We start from the raw sequence: 15555 nt of genomic DNA on the forward strand, positions 1-15555 counted from the left end.
GCATTGCATCAATTAATGTTACACTTGAATTGGAGTTTCTGAAAGAACTACTGCAAAGACAGGCAGAAACAAAATTCAAATTCTCAGACATTCTCAGGAAGTGCATGAGATTAACGTAAGGAAAACTGATACTGAAACTGGACTAAAATCTGCAATTTGATAATTGAAATAAGATCAGGGTGGATTGAGGCTGCCATTAAGATTCCAGTAGAGCCAAGGCACTAGGCACAATCTTACTCTTTCTCTGGTAAATTCATATACAATTCATCTGCAGTATACGTTTCACTGATTAACTCAGTTGAAAACTTTCTTTATAGAATTAAAAAAATGCAGAAAAAATAATTTTGTATGCCAAGATTCACAAGCTGGAGCCCTAATTTAGCTCTGTCTTCTATTGTATATATTATGTTGTGACATTTCACTATCCAGTACAAGGACGACACAATATTAGCTAAATAAATATTATTTAGGAAACACGGATTGTGCCTAGGATTGGAGGTATCCACACAATTCTGCTTAAAGACTGCGTTGAGTTGGATATGTGTATGTTGACAAGACAATACAGCTCCTAGATTTAATTATAAGGAAAATTTAGGAATAAATCTCCCAAATATAGGACAACTACACAATATCTGCAATATATAACACTTTATAATAATATGTAATATTAGAATATGCTAAATAGTTATATTCGACACAATACAGTAATAATTTCATGTCACTTGTACCGAAATATCCCACCTCTGATAAGGGCATGTGTCTCCACATGACGCCAGCTAACTAAGGGATAAACATTTTAGAGCTAAGTGAGAGAAAATTATTTTATGCTGCTGTGCATGTCTGCAATTTCATAAATTTGCCTCTATTCGTTTTTAACTGTTTCTTTGGACATTATTGGACTACTCTTCCAGCACCACAGTAGATTGAAGTTCATATCCTCAGTGGCTGAACATTTTTTCCAGCCCAATCATTGTGTACGTGCATGTTAGAAATCGCTTGTAAAAGCTGGATTCTTCCTCAATAGTGAGGAAATGGCTTCACTTCTAGCCAGGTTCTTTGGAAGAAATCTTGAACATACATCATGTGGTGAATTCATTCCATCTCCATCAAAGGGGAAATGTTTCGCATTTGCCTGAATTGGAGAGAACAATTTTCCCAGCTAACATCAAGTTACAAGTTGCATTACAAGTTGCATACAAGTTGCATTAGGAGCTGTGATGAATGGGATTATACGTTTTCATGTCTTTGCATCGTGGTACCCCAATTGTACTCCAAATTAGAGATGAGATTCCTTAAGAATCAAACAAGAACCAAACTTTTGTCACACAGCCTCATCTTTACACTTGCATTTGCTGCCAACCTTCTTTGCAAGGGCTGGCCAGAGATCCATTCATCAGAAATGCTGAAAGCTGTTTTGCCTTTCTGATATCAAGCTTTTTTCTTCAATTGAGCCTTTCCATTTAATACGCCCAGAATACTACAGCAGTTGTTAAAACAATTAACAAACAATAGTTCTGTGTGTTTCATCAGGAAGTACTCACTTTTCCAACAAGTGCTGGAATATTCATTGAATTTGTTGCAAATCCCATGCCGAACACCATAGCATCTTCCACACCTAGGAACTTGGCCACAAGATTCTCTAGTTCTACATGCTTGTCTAGGGTCCCTGCAGAAACAAAGACAGGCAATCTCATTAGATTGTGAAAATTAGTACTTCTAAGGACATAAAACATTCAAAAGCATGAATCAAGCAATCTATCATTAAGCCAAATTGCTTTTTTTTTTTGTCTTTTTTTTTTTTTTTAGTTCTATTGAAGTTTTTCCAGTTGTATCTAGTATCCTGTACGTGTGGGATAAAACAAGAAAAAGGAAGGACGCTAGAACTAATGCTAGCAAATACTGTTGCTGTTAAGGTAGGAAAGCAGTTGCTTTGGAAAAAAAAAGGTTTGTTTCTCATAGCAACAACTTTTGATGTAGATTATCCTGAAGAGTCATTTCTTGCTCTCCCCTTGCTAGTACTACCCTGGTGAGGAATGAGACCACCTTTTCATGCGTAGGACAAACATGTTAGGCACTTTTTAATTGTTTCTGAATGAGAAAGCAGAAGATGACAACAACAAAGTTCTTCAGTTTTTCTCCTGAATGTCTGTATGTATGAGTACGAAATTCTTAATTATGATATTTTATGGACTGACAAATGAAAGTTTCTCCATCCTGTTGGACTATGGATAATAGAAGTTAAGCTAAGCTCCACTACTATTAACTATGTTCCTTCCTCCCTTGCATTAGACAAACTTAAGTGCCAAGGCTATACTAAGAGTCTTCCTTACTGGAAGTAATTTGTCTAATATTACTATCAGGAGTCTCCAAACAAATAAGGTGCTCCAGATGAACAACAAAAGCAATATCTTTGTTCACTAACTCACAAAGGAGGACAACAAAATACCAAAGAGGATAAACAAAAGAGTAGTGTTAAGAGATGACAAATAACTTTGAGCAGTAATAAATCATCTCAATTTGCCAACTCTCCAGTTTTTGTTTTCCTGCCTGTGCATTGTGGTACCAAGGCTGAGGGAATTCTTACAAGATGATCTGTGGGGAAGAAAAGAGAGTTGGCTCTGGATTCTAACAGTAATTCCCTATGAATAAGGCTCCAAGCAGAGAACAGAAGAAAAAAATCAAAGTTAATCTCATGCCTTACTTGAGTTGCACAAATTGATGTCACAATAATATAGGTAAAGTGGATTACAATTAACTAGAACGGGAATTCAGTGTTTACTGTGATAGGCAAAGGGCAGAAAAGTGGAAGAAAGCAGAAGCTTGGCTAGAGTGTCTCGACAATAATTTTGAGTCAGGAAGATGATCTTATCCTTACCATGGAAATAAGCTCATTAAAAATAAAAAGAAATCAAAATGAAAATACAGTTTCAGCAGCAGCAGCACTAATTCAGCTGTTGCAGTGAGGTAGTTCTTTTGTTAGTTCTTTTATATAGAACTATTTTATATTATATTCATTAAATATCTTGAATTTCCAGTAGATGTGAGTAGACTGCGCATGAAAGTCTTGGAGGGCAGCTACTTTTTTGCATCTGTAGATCCGAAGATGCACATGGATAGGTGCTAGCACACAGCTTAGCAGCTCAGCTCCAGGAAATATAAAAACAGTATTTCAGATTGAGATGCCAGCTGGACAGGTCAAAATTGCATGTGTGAGGCTCTTTCTTTTGACTTGTAAGCCCAATAGGTATATTTCCATAGTTATCTCGGTGTTGGGGTTTTCTGGGTGTTTTTTTTTTTTTTTCAGGCTTGAGCTTGGTTACAGCAGTCATTGATATCTGAGATATCTAGTCAAGTGCAATAGCGTTCCTTGCAGTCATTATTTTGTCACTTCACTGCTATGGTCACACAAAGAGAAGATGTAATCTGAAAAAAAAGCTTGAAGCCAACCACATTATTGTGACAGACTGAATTAGAAGTAGGTTTGTGAAAGCATGAGAAAAAAAAACAGCACTTGCTTTGCAAGGCAATGATTTTAAAGCATGAGAACATTGTCCCTGATTCTTCCAGGAGTAAATCTTACACTGCTGGGGTGGAGTTAGTTAAATTACATTTTGGGATTGCAATGTAGGTTTTCTGTTTTTGCAAATAAGGAGAGCCTGACTCATGACAAATTACCCTCTTCAAGCATCTATTAGATAGGAATACCACACTTTTGACCCTTTTCAAACGACTTTACGATGATGAAGAATCAGATCTCTGAAAGTAACCTATTACTTCTTATCTACTAATCCTAACAGTGAATGTGGATGATGATGCATATCACTATTGCTTACAAATACTCGACTGAAAATTGGAATCAATAAGGATTTGTTTTGCAAAACCAAAACCTGAACAGCAAGTATTTGCAATATCATCTCTAGGGTTGAATTACTTGAATTATAATGGCACTATAGTAGGTGGTAGGTGAGGTGTTGGAGGAGCGATATGATACACATCAGTACTGACAGTGGGAGGTTAGTGACAGCCATATATATTAGGAAGAGTAGAATTGATAAAGCACACCAGCTTGTACTTTCTCAGTTTTACAGTAAAGTGGGTATTTATTTAAAAAGTGTTGTGATTATTTAACCTCATCAGAAGATTCCTCCAGCATGGATCACTCTTTAGGCACGGTAAAAACCACAACTACATCACAAAACTTTCTACTGGTGGGAAAAAAAAGGAATAGTAAATAATAAATCCCCTCTTTATCAAATACTGACCCAGTTTCCTTCCTCAGCTGCATTTTGGGACAGAGAACATGAAGTAATCTTTGCCATGACAGACTTTCATAGACTTAGCCACATCCTTGGACTGCGAGTCTTGTCAGACTACTAGATACACATAGCTTGAAAATTCCAACAACCCATGCAGTTTAGTTTTGACACTTCCTTCAGCTTAGACAAAATGAATAATGACACTGTTTGCCCAACAGTCTTTTAGGTTCTAACATGCTAATGACATATACTGGTTGAAATGCAAACATTGGCAACAATATCTTTTTTTGCAGTTATTAATTTTAAATTTTGAAAGGAATAAAGGAAAATACCTGTTTGCTTCAAGTAAAACCAAAGCTAGATGAGTAAAATGATATAAACAACAAGCAACTGAAAGAAAAATAACTGATTTTTGTAAAAGTCACTTCCACAACAACTGGTGATCTTGATGCAACTTGCCAATGTGAGTAAGAACCATCACTCTGAGTAAATGATGGTTTGTCAGAGGTACTTTTAACTGGGTGTGGAACAAAATAAGTCACCTGAAGATCCCTGCCCAATTGGAAACTTAAAGGTCACCAACTCTATTAAGATGTTTGTCAGAGATAATACTACTGAGACACATACACACTTTTAGAAAGGAATATTAAATGAGTGATTACTAGAAGGATGAAGAAAGAAAAGATGTAGAAACTGTACTGCTTTTTCATGTCACTCTACAAGAATGGATGATCCAGATGGTATCACAGACCCACCGAGTCTTCAAGAGGGGCAAAGCCTAAACTTGTACGGTGATACACAGTCATCAAAAAGAGGGCGAGAATCACATAGTAATGTTATGCAGATGCCTCATTTAACTCTGCGTGTGCATAAAAGAGCCTCTAAACAAGTGGGTTTTGAGGAAGCATTTGAATAAAGGAAATGTTCATGCTTTCTAAATGTTGCCATCTGCTGACAGGACTTTCAAAGAAAAAAAATACTTCAGGTATCATGGATTTAATGACATTCCCGTGTTATTTACTGATTCTCAGAAAAGAGTACATGGACTTTTACAAAACTTCCAGTTTAGTTTGGATTGTCTAGTTTTTGTTTGATTATGTTCCCTTTATAAAACTACACAGTTAAAATTTACAGCTGAATTCAAGCCTTGATAACATTGAGGCATGGATGGCAGCATCTTAAGGGGGGTATAAGAAAGAAGGGGACAGACTGTTTAGCAGTGTCTGTTGGGATAGGACAAGGGGAAGTGGTTTCAAACTAAAAGCAGGGAGATTTAGATTGGACATAAGGAAGACTTTTTTTTTTTTTTTTTTTTTTTTTTTTTTTTTTTTTTACAGCAAGGGTTGGGAGACACTGGAACAGGTTGCCCAGAGAGTAGTGGATTATACCCCATCCCTCAAGACATCCAAGGTCAGGTCGGACAGGGCTCTGAGCAATCTGATCAAGCTGTAGGTATTTCTGATCACTGCAGGGCAGATGGACTAAATTACCTTTAAAGGTTATATGATTATATAAGTGTTTAAATATCTGTATATATAGGGAAAATTTGGAATATATTGTTAAGTTAGCATGTATATATTTGAGATCTTTTATGTTTATAGAGACCACACAACCTCTGTTTACTCCTGACATCTCATTTAATCTGTCAGAAGTCGAATTGTTTGGAGGTTTTTGATCATAAGTTGGATTAGTTATTTATGAGAGGCTAGGCTAAAAAGGGAAAATAATGTTAGCAGAAGATGGCAAGAAGGAAAATTCCTCTCATTAACTGCTTCCTGGTGTATGCTCTGCCCTATCAGAAAGCCAAGTTTGCAAAATAGACATACATAATTCTTGTTTATGCAACTATATTTTTTTTCCTTAAACTCTCATTTAGAAACTTACAGGAATTTTAATTCTTTATCACTTTCTCTAAACTGAAAAATGAACCATTTAGTTATTTGTTCAGTGCTGAGTTTAAAATGGCCCTTGCCCTTATTAAAGCTACAAACTGATATAAAAGAACGGAAAGACAAATCGCTATTTTTTAATCTTCTCGAATCTGCTGCTAGAAGTTCATATAAGGCCTTAAAACCTAACAGAAGGATATGAAGAGGATGAAGTTACTTTTGCAATTTAATTGTTGGCACATTTTCAGATTTGCTTTTTAGCAATCATATAATCAAATAACAAGAATCCTCAGAAAAAAAAAAAAAAAATTATACAATCAGTTCAAGGTAGGCATTAAAAGATAAATGCCCTCCAGAATGAATCATTCTGCAAGTGTTCTGTGCAGGCTCCATCTTGTCTTTTGGTCCAAGACATAATGACAGGAGAAGGATTTCAAAAGGGCAGGAATCCTGCCTGGTTGCTTAAATAGCACTAATGATATGCTTGCTTCTGTTACTCATTTATGCAATCTCCATAAGGAATAATGGTGTGCTAAGATAAATAGAGCACTGGAACTACTAGTTCTTATACAGCATCCCTGTCACCGCCCCGGTGCTAAATCTTGGAGTGTTTAGGGCATGATAATCTGCTTTATTTCATTAAATAATAATAATAATAATAATCTTCGGCAATTGGCAAAGTGGATACAGCATTAAATAATAATTTCGCATATATCTGCATAATTCTCCCTTGCTAATTTTATATTACATTCCTTAGAAAAGGCTGACTATAAACATAAGAATGATACAATGTGCTTAGAGAAAAGGCTTGTCAGCCTCTATCCAGCAGCGGCCAACTCCCATGCTAGCCATAAAAATGCACCAATTTGCTTGGAAGAAAAAGATTTCACATTTATATAGAAGGAATACATGTTATTTCAAATTTATTTAGATACCTAGTCATTAATTTGACAAGAGGATTAAAATACATAAAATAGAGTACAGTGTTTTGGTTATTTTTTCTCTTGTACCATGCAGAACTGAAAAGTCTTTCACCTCTAAGCACACTGTGATGTCAGCATTTTTGCCATCTGCAAACAATCACTTTAAAAATATTCACTCAAGCTACTGCTCTTAGAAGGCATGCTCCAAGCAAACGTGCTTTGTTTTCTTGTTGATCTCTTAAGACTCTTCACTTAATCTCTTCTTAATCAGAATGTCGTCAGAAATACTGAAAACAGCCAAGTTATGAATACTGCTTATGAACACTGCTTCATTAGTTCATTACAGTCTATCCTTATCATAAGTAATGTCTAACTTTATAGAAACATGAATGTGCGCACATTCTTGATTCAAATCAAATTTCTATGATGATTTGCTGGTCCAGTGTTAATGATTATACAGTAATGGCCATAGTCATATTAGCAATAACACAAATTAATAGTAAGCCAATTAAGTAAAATAGTGCTCAACAACTATCTTTAGATGCACTGCACCACATGAAAGGTTCTGCAGTCCTCCAGTGAAGAGCTGCCTCCTGTATTTAGTTGGAACCCTTCTACCAACTTTACACAATGCCCTGTAGATCTTGTAGGGGAAGAGGCAACTAACAGCCAACTCAGGCCACTCTTCCAAGCCACGCAGAATTTTGGAGACTTGTATAGTTTTCCCCTCTTGGCCCTTTCCAAGCCAGATGCCTGACATTTCTGCCAGCTGAAGACAGCAAGTTCAGTAGTTCTTTACCCAAAAGTTGTTTAAGACTTTTGATGATCCCTGTTGCCCCTGTCTGACACATTCCAATTCTGCTGAGTGCTTTTGACCAGAACTGTGCTGAGTACTTAAGATAACAGTAAACCACATCTTTATACAGCAGCATACTGAGATTCTATGGTTAACTTTTGGTTCACTTCCTAATCATTTCCAGTATTTGATTTGCTTTTTGACCACTAAACAACAAGCTAATGCTTTCACGGAACTATCACTTATAACCCTAAGACCTTGCTCCTAAGGGATAACAGTTATCTTGGACTTAAAAATGAAAAATATTTTTCTTCCACATCGAAAGTCCCAGAAAAGCCTCAGGAATTTGTCTTAAATGACACTGTTATACTGGGAAAGTGATATATTATAATTAAAAAAGAGAAAAGAACTAAAAAGGGTGAGAAAAGTCCTGAAATTTTTTATGAAGTACAAATCTAGAAAGACCAGCCACAATTGTTATCAAGTTCCTATGCTTCTGTGTTTAATTGGATTCAATTGACACATGCATAATAATTTTATAGAAAGCATGAACAGTTCTCACTGTTCTGAGCTATGTCTATACACCGTCTTCAGTTACTCTTCTGAGAATGTGAGACAACTGTTCTACATTTATCAAGGTTTAGTTTCACTACATTTCTTTAATGAAAGTCTTTTGTGAATATATAAACAACTGTGTTAAAACTTTCATATCAACTTATTCTGAGAGCAAACTACCCACAACAACATCCTGCTATGGCAGCATTTAATATCCACTCCACAGTCTGCGCAGTTTAGGCAGAAGACCCATAGGACAGGTTTACCATCACATATTCTTTCAAACTCCTACAGCTCATTGCATTTATAACTCACACCACTTAGTTGTTACTGTTATTGGCTTAGTTAAAGCTTTGAAATGTTACCTGCCTGGGAACGAAGCCATTCTATTCTATTTTACTAAGATGAAAATGGCAAATAATAATTAAAGCAATAAAAAAGCAAACAACCAAAACAAAGCAAAAAGAATTTTTCAAATCTGCTTGAGTGTGATCCAGAACAGACCTACAGTGCCATAAGTGGGGAAAAGAGAAAGAACAGAGGATATCCACACTACCGAGAAGTATTTTCCTTCAGTTACTTATCACGTTCTTACTTTGATGCAAACAGGCTGCAACAGAGCCACAGTCAGTGAAGTAACCACTTAGCAGAATTGGTCTGTGGAGGAACTTTGCTCTATCCACCAGCCATTCAGGCACAGGGTCTCCTGCCTAGGAGAAAATGCTATGACTGCTTCTCCATGTGACCTAAGCCAGATCTTAACATTATTTCCCTATTTTAATAAATACTCTCATCCTAGCTGCTCTCTGACATTCACTCCCTAAGACTTTATGCTGTGCAGTAAATTATGCATGATGAAGTTGTGCTGAGACCAAAAAAAAAAAACAAAAACCAAAACTATCTCATTTATCTCACGTACTTTGATACCAACCGCAATATGTCCCTCAAGTAAAAAAAAAAAGCCACATTTCAGTAATGTGGGTGCTGACCTGCCTAGAGATATACTTGTTCATAGCCCATTCTTGCAGTGTGAGTAGTCAGAGTGAGATCATGGGACTGTTTGTGAACACAGTTGAGTATGAAAGTAAAGCTTTGCTCACTGTTTCAAGATAACTTCAGGAGTATTGCACAGGAGTACAGATAAAGTCCTAGAAATCCATACACTGTGGCTTTAGATGGAGAAAAGTGGAAACACTTAAGAGATGTGTGGATCTGGTGCTCAGGGACATGGTTTAGCAGTGGACTTGTAGTGTTAGGTGAATGGTTGGACTTGATGATCTTATAAGCTTTTTTTTTTTTTTTTGAGAGTAAATCAAAAGTCATGAAAGTCTTCCATATCCAAATGATAAAGAAAGGGAACACCAGGCATATTCTTTGAAGTGCTCAAAAGAACCCAAAATATTCTCAGATAAACTAGAATTCAGGTAAAAAGACACAAGGAAACATTCCTTAGATGACTAGTAATGGCACAAGTTTTAAGCATGCAATTCATGTCAAACAGTATAATGCATGGCAATCACCACATGGGTCACCTAATAGAAAGATAGTAGGGTCAATCTATAAACTACTTGGTGTAGTCTCACTGCCAATATTTTACTGGCAAATCAAACCATGATGACAAGATAAGTAGTTTACAAAGTTTCCATTATTATCATTATTGTTATTATTATTATTGTCTGGAAATGAGACATAAAATAAAAATACGATTTTCCACAAGAATTTGGAAGGAAGATGTTTGCTTTGAGAAATATGAAATGAAAAAAACAATTCAGGTTACGTATATATATATATATATATATAATTTTTTTGACAGCTCTCAAGAAAGATTAAAAAAAGCCCAAAAGGAGACATCTTCCTGCATTTCTATGCGTGGAAATAGTTTTCTCTGAAATGCAGGCTGATTGCACTATTAGGAATGCATGATTACACCCACATTTAATACTGGTTCAGTAAAAGGCTTTGTATAAAAAATATAGGATTGAAGATGCATGAGATATGCAGCCCACAAAGTTAAAACCATTAAATCCAGAAATGACAGACTGAGGATAATGCTAAAATACAGAACCTTCCTGAATCTCTTCTTTACAGGCACAATTAAATTTATATGCTGTACCCATTAATGTCTCATGAAACAACAATATATTCTTAGAAAATTGATAGAAAAAATATGGGAAAACTCATCTTCATAGTCAGAAACCCTTTCTGTGATAGATGGCATATATCAAAGATAGATGCAATTCAGTTTGCTCTAGAACAACTATCAAAGTCTTGATGCTTGGTTTGTCTCTTTGAAAAATAACCCTGTTACTTTCATAGTTAAAAATTCCAGACCAGTTTATGATCCACTTGTTTTAGCTTTTCCAAAAATCAGTACTATTTTCTCATTTTAAAAATATTCTGTGATAATTAATAAATCATCCCTTTTGGCACTCGTACAAGTACCTGTTAATGTGACTAAAACATGACTAAAAAATATCCAGTTTCCTCAAGATATCTGTAAGAAAAATCATATAGTTACAGAAACTTTGGTCGCCATCCAGCTGTTTACTCACCCATTTCTTGTCTAGTACTGCAGATTCCTGTTCCATATTTTTGTAGCTCTTTGGTTACAGTTTTCAAAGCATTAGGATCTGTTTCTGCGAAGCCGAGGTAGTTATAAGAACCCATATTGATTACATTCTTGATGGTTCTTCCTGTAAACCTATAATCAAAGGAAATTTTGAAGAATGCTGTGACCCTTCTTTGCACTCAAAACAAAAACAAACAAAAAAATGTCCAAATTTTGTTCCATTGTCAGACTTCCATTTGGAATTTATAATCATTATAATGTTAACATCTTACTGAATAATTACTGCATCCTGCTCACAATGAGCAGGAGAGCTGTAGATGGCAATATACCGATATTAGGTGAAACTGCATTCTGTAGACTTTTTTTTTTTTTTTTTAAAAAGCCTGGCACTTTTTATGAGGTACAACCTAGAGAGATTATTTTCTCAAATGGCTTGCCAACAGCTTCCACAAAGTTACTGGTGTTACTGTACTTACACACAGAATAAACATGAGGTGAATGACATGGGAAACACCGTGATACACTCCAGCCTAAACAGTGTCTGCATTATAAATTTCCATATCTATTTAACTCAGTAACAGATACGATAGACTGAAATTTTCAAGTTTTAAACTGATTAAAACTCACTTCCAGAGACTTGTTAAGCAAGATAGAAGCCACATTTATGTAATGCAAGAAATTATTATTATAGTCCAAAGGGATACAACAACTGTTGTTGTAATATTCTGGCTAAGATGTTATAAATGAAGCACAGGAAGTTTTTACTTAGGCTGATAAAGATAGGCAAAACTAGTTTGTTATAGAGTTCAGTCCCTTCCAGTTTTCATTGCCAAACAATGTTCAGAAGAAAGGGGATAGACTATCAGAACTGTACTGATTTCAGAAAAAAAAAAAAAAAAAAAAAAAAAAAAAAAAAAAAAAAAAAAAGAGTGCTGATGTATATATTAGTTGAGGATCTAGGTATGATGCACTAGATGCATTTTTTTTTTCCATGCTTTGCAGATATACCAGGATGAACATTTACAGAGCTGAAAGCTGAAGAGTGTCAGCTGACTCACCTAAATGTCCAGTTGTAATCATCTGTAACGCGTTCCATGAGGTCAAACTGCGGCCCTGGGACACTGCAAATTGGACGATTCCAGTTATCACGTATTCTCATATAGAGGTTTCTGGTGTAAAAGTTCTCAAAATCTTGATAAAGTGGCACAAAATCCTGGTTTGAAAACATGCATAGGGTTACGTTGCTAGGAAAATGTCTGCTAAGGAACTCAAGCCATTCCCATTATATAGGAAAAACTGATTGATTAGTATGCAGAAGGTTACAATTACCACATGTGCTTATGCTACGAACAATTCCAATTGGAAAATATCTTTAATTTCTTTGAAGTACAGGTTATTTATTTATTTATTTAAATTTCATATGGTCCAGAAGTTGGCATAATTCTCCAATCCAATTTTTGGGAAGGTCAAGATGAAATCACAATACTTTCACTTACATAATCCACATTTCTCAAAGGGGGCACTTTGTTATGTGCAAAACACATTCCAAACCTGATATAAACAACAGGTTATATCTCAGTAAATATTTGATACATTAAAGTAAGTCCAGTGTATGTGGTTTGAGCATTGTTGGCCAGACAACAAGTTTGGTTGACAGTAAGTTTCTACCTGTGGATTTTAATTATGAAAACAAACTAACAGGAAGGTACAGAATGAAAACAAACATTTATCTGAAACCCTAATACAGTCAGATTAGACACTGGATAGAATAAACTGGTAAAAGAAAAATGACATGATATGTAGGAGAATGAACTGAACACGTAATGCCTGGTGGATGGTATGGAGGTTTGATCAGCATGTTTTGACAATTCATGCACTATTTTGCTTTCAGACATGAAGTGAATTCAAAAAGAAAATCCAAAATAAATATATCATATCACTATGATATTTCATTTGAAAACGCACACATCTTCAAAAAGGCAAAACAGAAAATCTTTTTTGAGAATTTTATATGTAAGAGGAACAGAAACACTATTTGCATTTTTCCATTCACTATGCCAAGTGTTATTTTAAATTACAGTGCAATCTGGGCAGGGAAGGTGGATCAATAAAAAATCTAAACAAATTCAGAATGCAATTAAACTTGCTGAGGTGCAAGTTTCACTTAGGAATATGCAGATTCTAGGCAAGGATTCACAAGAATTCAGGCTACATTCCCTTTGCACCAGGACAATTTCCATATGTTTTGTGACCAGCTTTTTGACAAACAAAAGTTAGCAATTACAAAGATGTGGCTCTGCCTATTCCTACGATGGACAAGGTAAGAAAGTCAAATGGGACAAAAAAAGATCGGGGTAAAGAGATCAGGAGAGATGATGTATTTAACAGTAAGGGGTTTCTGAGTTTTCTTTTTCTATAGATTGAACTAAGACACTGAGATACATAACTTCTTTTCCATACGTACTTTTTGTTGTTCTCTCTCCTGTGCAACATTACGTTTTTCTAGTCCCCAGGCTCTCATAAAATCTCGCAGGTAGCCAAATATTGTGCCCACTCCAAAACCCACAAACGTAAGAACAGCAACATACATTGGTGCTTGTTCAAAGTGCTCAATAAATGTTTTTTTGTAGAGAGATCCGTTTGTTACACCATTCTTCTGAAAATACAGAACAGAAATTTGCAACATTTAAATAAAATAACATTTTATTTGATCAAAGCTTATACCAAAACCTTAGATCTTCAGGAAAATATTTTTGTCTACTATGCCACAAATCCAGAGAGGCATTTAGACCTCTCACCATATCAACTAATGCAACCTATCCTTGAAGAAAAGAACCTCTAAAATTGCACTTGGTACTGATCACTGCAAGTATTTTCCATTTTCTCTCTCGTCAACCAATGTCTTCAATTACAGATGTCTTCAGCACCACTCCCATGTCTATTTTGAAACATTTAAAACTTATGAAAGACTAGCAACACATTATTGTGTAATTGGACAATTATTTCAAAGGTGATTAAATGGAAACCACAATATTCTGTTTTTGCAAGACAGAACTATAAAAAGGGAAGGGCAGCATTGAAAACTCACCCACATCGAGCCTGACGCTGCTTCTTAAAGTCTTGTGTAACACACTAGAGCAGCTATCCTATACACAAGAAATCCTGCCTAATATAGGGCATCTTTACCATGATGCTCTTCTTGATGTGAGCAAGTATCCAACACAGCAGTGATCCCAGTCTTTTATTTTTGTTTCAGTTTTTTTTTTTTAAAAAGCCTTTAAATACTTTCAATTACCTCATCCATACTTCTAAGGGTACTTTAAAAGAGGCAATATGCACGGACACATACGGATCCCTTGTCTGTTGGAATTAGTCACCCTCTTGTGAGGGACACCTAGAAGCTTACATATGTGTGGATGAAATTATTTGGTTGTTAAAATAAATCCTCAGCAGTTGTTAGTGAAAGAAGCTAAGTTATTCAATTGCAGTCTTCTCAGATCAATCTATATTCACAAGGTTATGAGATTATTCTTTTGAATAGAGATCATCCCCTTAGTTCCTTAAAGTATGACAGTATTTTCCTGTTGCTTTCTAGTGATGTCCAACCTACCAATTCAAAAACATTAAAAAAAAATGTAATCCAGAAAAAAAAACAAATCCAAAAGCAACCACTCTTTGCCTGTGGAATGAATGAGCAAAAAACAAACAAACAAAAAAACAAACAACCACAACAAAAGAAGCAGATTATCTGTTGATGCAATGTAGCAAGTTGAAATACAATAATCATACTAAGAACCACCACAAATTAACTAGACTTCCTAGACAGATCTAGTGTTATTGGTCTTCCCACTGCCTTAAGCTGCCGATATAGTCAAAAGATTTTCATTTCCATCGTAACGTCCAGTCTTGTTTTCACCATGTTTTCTTGGAAGAAAAAAAGTGCTGAATACAGGATAGAATGTAAAGATTTCATAGGTAACCAAAAAAAGGAAAAAAAAAAAAAAAAATCACTGGGGAATGGTGAAATAACATGCTTAGACTTAGGAAAGATTTACTGCCCTACGAAGGAGAAGGAATGAAAAGCTGTCTCTCCCCACACGAGCACAGAATTTGGAAGCGATTTTACACTAGCACCCCTACCTAAAGTTAATTGTTCTTTTAGGCCAACCTATCTACCATATAAAATGTTTTGTTAGCCCAAGTTAAACAAGTCAAGTCATACGCCTGGTAAGACACAACAGCTATGTGCACACTACATCACAACACTGTATTTCATCCAGGACTAAGCTGAGCCCCATTACCTTACATGTGTCATGGGCTATGAGCATACTTATGGTCATCTATGGCAATTCCACTGACTTTGGCAAGTTGTGATGATGTGATAATGAACCTGAGTTCAGAGGAGAGAATTAGCATGATGATTCCGTTCATCCCTTTTATTAATAAAACTTTACTATTACGTATTTCATTTGTAAAAAAACTGAGAAGCTTTGGCTTAGACTCCTGCATTGCAAAACTCTTCTGCAACACTCTTTTGCTATGGAACTCTTGTTTGAGCTATGTTCCG

At 35.6% G+C, this 15555-nt stretch overlaps 1 protein-coding gene and 1 long non-coding RNA gene across 8 annotated transcripts in view; one reads left to right on the forward strand and one right to left on the reverse strand.

The window, feature by feature from the left end:
* Positions 1 to 15555, reverse strand: part of SPTLC3 (serine palmitoyltransferase long chain base subunit 3) — a 292640-nt gene that overhangs the window by 37105 nt on the left and 239980 nt on the right. For all 7 annotated transcript variants that reach the window (XM_085218945.1, XM_085218943.1, XM_085218944.1 and 4 more), the window contains 4 exons: positions 13453 to 13644; positions 12047 to 12201; positions 10972 to 11120; positions 1542 to 1666 (listed from right to left, as the gene is read on the reverse strand). In XM_085218945.1, the coding sequence (XP_085075071.1) occupies positions 1542 to 1666; positions 10972 to 11120; positions 12047 to 12201; positions 13453 to 13644 (621 nt within the window). The remainder of the gene's footprint in view (positions 1 to 1541; positions 1667 to 10971; positions 11121 to 12046; positions 12202 to 13452; positions 13645 to 15555) is intronic.
* LOC146544866 (uncharacterized) overlaps positions 1 to 15555 on the forward strand; it is a 39906-nt gene that overhangs the window by 15581 nt on the left and 8770 nt on the right. The gene's annotated exons all lie outside the window — the stretch shown is intronic.

The sequence above is a fragment of the Meleagris gallopavo genome, chromosome 2, assembly GCF_905368555.1.
Source record: "Meleagris gallopavo chromosome 2, MGAL_WU_HG_1.1, whole genome shotgun sequence".
Lineage (NCBI taxonomy): Eukaryota > Metazoa > Chordata > Aves > Galliformes > Phasianidae > Meleagris > Meleagris gallopavo.